Source organism: Artemia franciscana, chromosome 20 (assembly GCF_032884065.1).
Source record: "Artemia franciscana chromosome 20, ASM3288406v1, whole genome shotgun sequence".
NCBI classification, from domain to species: domain Eukaryota; kingdom Metazoa; phylum Arthropoda; class Branchiopoda; order Anostraca; family Artemiidae; genus Artemia; species Artemia franciscana.
Genome location: NC_088882.1, coordinates 27,538,087 through 27,541,399, shown reverse-complemented (window position 1 = coordinate 27,541,399; position 3,313 = coordinate 27,538,087). Strand labels below are relative to the sequence as shown.

The 3,313-nt window shown below is 45.3% G+C and overlaps 1 protein-coding gene across 1 annotated transcript; it reads left to right on the top strand.

The window, feature by feature from the left end:
* The first annotated feature begins 809 nt into the window (after positions 1-809).
* Positions 810-2,758, top strand: LOC136040034 (uncharacterized). Its single transcript, XM_065724100.1, has 2 exons — positions 810-1,674; positions 2,175-2,758. The coding sequence occupies exons 1-2, from the start codon at positions 810-812 to the stop codon at positions 2,756-2,758; spliced, it is 1,449 nt and encodes a 482-aa protein (XP_065580172.1).
* Positions 2,759-3,313: the final 555 nt, after the last annotated feature.

Sequence of the window (3,313 nt, the reverse complement as noted above, 5' to 3'; positions counted from 1 at the left end):
ACCAGCAGTGGCCACTATTACCACAGCTTCTTTTTCACGAGAGATTTTATTAAAAATGCTCGCCAGAGGCCATTCCATAGCTTTGGTCGAGCGAACAAGGCAAAGCAAAGACTATCTTAGATATATTCGCCTTCAGGACATTGGAAGCCAATTGACTCAGGACGAGGAAATTTAAATAACTGATAATTTGATTATAAAAGATGCATTAATCCATTATGTCCATGAAGATGGATTAGAATTAATGAAGAAATTCAGAATTCAAAGAGAGCTCAACCAAAAGCTCAGAGCTCAACCAAGAGCTTAAGAGCTCAATCAAGAAACCAGAGCTCAAGCTCCCAAGAGCTCAGTCAAGAGAAAGAGACCAGTTGGCCTTTGTCAAGAGACAAAATATCTTCGGAAAAGATATGGTGATTGGAGTGGTTACATATGAAGATGTCATATCCTTTGGCAATTAATAGACGATACAGTTTATATCCAATTCCAGAATTGGAATGACTTAATCTACTTCGCCGGTGACTTCAACGCCAAAGTGGGGAATGATAAGTCTTACTGCCCTGAGGTCCTGGGAAGCGAAGGACTCGGCGAAATAAACGAGAACGGAACGCCACTAGTGGACTTTGCACTGACAAATGACCTAATAATTGGGGGTACTATGTTTGCACACAAAACAATACACAAATATTCCTGGAACTCACCAGACGGGAGAACGCATAATCAAATCGACCACCTTCTGATAAATAGAAAATGGAAGTCTAGTCTACAAGATGTGAGCCTTCATAGGAGCTGACGTGGCATCCGATCACGCCCTAATGATAGCAAGGATATCATTGAAGTTAAAGGCTTCACCAAAGACCAGTCCCAAGGCAAACCCCGCCTTCGACTCCGCAAAGCTTTCCACTCCGGCAATACGAAATGTGTTTGCCCTTACACTCTCTAACAAGTTCGAAGCCCTCGCCCTAGATGATGACACTGACACCAGTCTGGAGTCGACCTGGAACACCATCAAGGAGGTTTACAGCCAAACGGCTGCTGCTACGGTTGAGTATGCCAAGAGGCCCAAAGACCAATGGCTATCCGAGAGGACATGGAACCTGATTGGTGACCGACGCAACCTAAAACAGCAGCTTCTTAATTGTGGTGAATACAACGACGCAGTCCTAAAGAACCAACTGTACAGAGATCTGGATAAACTAGTCAAAAGACGTGCAAGGGGGGACAAGCACAACCTTCTGGAGGAAAAAGCTGCCATGGCGGAGGAAGCGGCAAAACGAGGTGACTCCAGAGCCGTATACAAGATTACTAACGAAATCGTGGGGAAAAGCCGAAACGTAAACGGACCAGTCAAGGATGCGAGTGGCAAAACTGTCACAGACCCATTGGAAATCGCCAAAGTATGGACCTTGCATTTCGAAAAGGTTCTGAACAGACCCCGCCCTCTGGATCCGCCTGACATCCCCGTAACCCCCTGTTTGAACCTCCAAATCAGCAACGAAGAACCGTCTGATGTAGAAATCAGTCAAGCAGCCTGCAAGCTGAAAAATGGTAGAGCTGCAGGTACAGACAGGATATCAGTTGAGATGATAAAAGCATCACTTAGCGTCTGTATGACTGTGTGGCTGACACTCTTTGCTAGCATTTGGAAGTCTGAGAAAGTACCTGATGATTGGACAAAAAGTACGCTCATCAAACTTTTTAAGAAAGGTGACGCGACAAAATGTGACAACTGGAGGGGCATTAGTCTCTTTCGAAACCGGGTAGACTCTTCGCACAGATTATTCTCCGGCGCATTCAGACAGCCCTCGATAGTCACTTGCGTGACGAACAGCATGGTTTTCGGCCGTCCCGTTCCTGCACTGACCTCATCTATGTGCTACGAATAATGATCGAGGAGTCCAATGAATGGAGACAAAAAATGTAACTGATTTTCGAGGACTTCGAAAAAGCATTCGACTCCATCGACCGAGACTCGCTTTGGAAAATCCTGCGGTACTATGGAATCCCCGAAAAAATAGTCTCCCTAATTGTTGCATTGTACGAAAACACAGAGTGCTGTGTTCGGACCCAAGATGGGAACACCATATATTTCCGTATCAAGTCCAGCGTAAAACAGGGTTGTGTCCTTTCTCCGTTACTCTTTGTCCTCGTTATTGATTACGTACTTCGTGATTGTACAGGATTTGGCATCCGAATTGGAGAAGTCAAAAAGCTAGCCGACCTGGATTTTGCTGACGATATTGCCTTGATGGAGAGGAACAAGGCCAAACTCCAGGATCTTCTTAATACTATCCGTGAAAATGCTAGCCGACTTGGACTCAAGATCAACACGGAGAAGACAAAGAGTATGGCAACAACCGATTACCCTCTGGACATGAAATGCGGAGATTCAACCATCGAGAAGGTCGTGGAGTTCAGGTACCTCGGCAATACTGTGGAGAACTCAGGATCAAGTGAGCGAGAGGTGCAGCAGAAGATTGGGCAGGCCAGTGGAGCTTTTAACCGACTAAAGCCAGTATGGCGATCAAAAAAGTATTCCCTGAAGCTGAAATTGAGACTAATTAATAGCAACGTCCTTTCTGCATTTCTCTACAGCAGTGAAATGCTGGAAGTTGAATCAGCAACAAGAAAGACGGATCCTAGCCTTCGAAAACAACTGCCTTCGGAGGATCCTGAACATCGACTGGAGGGATCACGTCACAAACCAGATAGTCCGCTCTATCTCAGGCCAACCCAGGGTCACAGACGTCATCCGGCTACGTAGATGGCGTTACCTTGGGCACATGATTCGTATGAAGGAAGACAGGATCCCTAGGCTGATCCTAGAGTGGCAACCCCAGGGAACTCACAGGAGAGGTAGACCCAAGAACACGCTGTGTCGCACCTACCAACGGGATTTGTCGAGCATCCACACGACGATCCAGCCCCAGTGGGAAGATGTTTGGGCAGCGGCTCTTTGTCCCCAGGAGTCTGTATAGCCTTATTTAATTCATCGTATAACGTAAGAGATCTGCCTATTAATTTAACTGGGTTTACCGTATCATCGGGGAAACGTTTTGGGGGGTAAGAAGTTGAGTTTCTATCTGAGAAAAATTGTGTTTTTGGTGAAATTGTATAGTCCAATTCTTCTGATTCTTCACTTGAAGATGAGTCGGTTTACTTCCGTCTCCGCGTGATAGGGGTACTTTTTTGGGGGGTAACCATATTTGTCACTGTTAGAAATTCGTGAAATTTTTCTTCATCACTACTATTTTTTAGATATCCTTGTTTAAAATTGAAAGGTTTAAGCTCACTTAGTCTAGATTGAGGTGGTTCATTT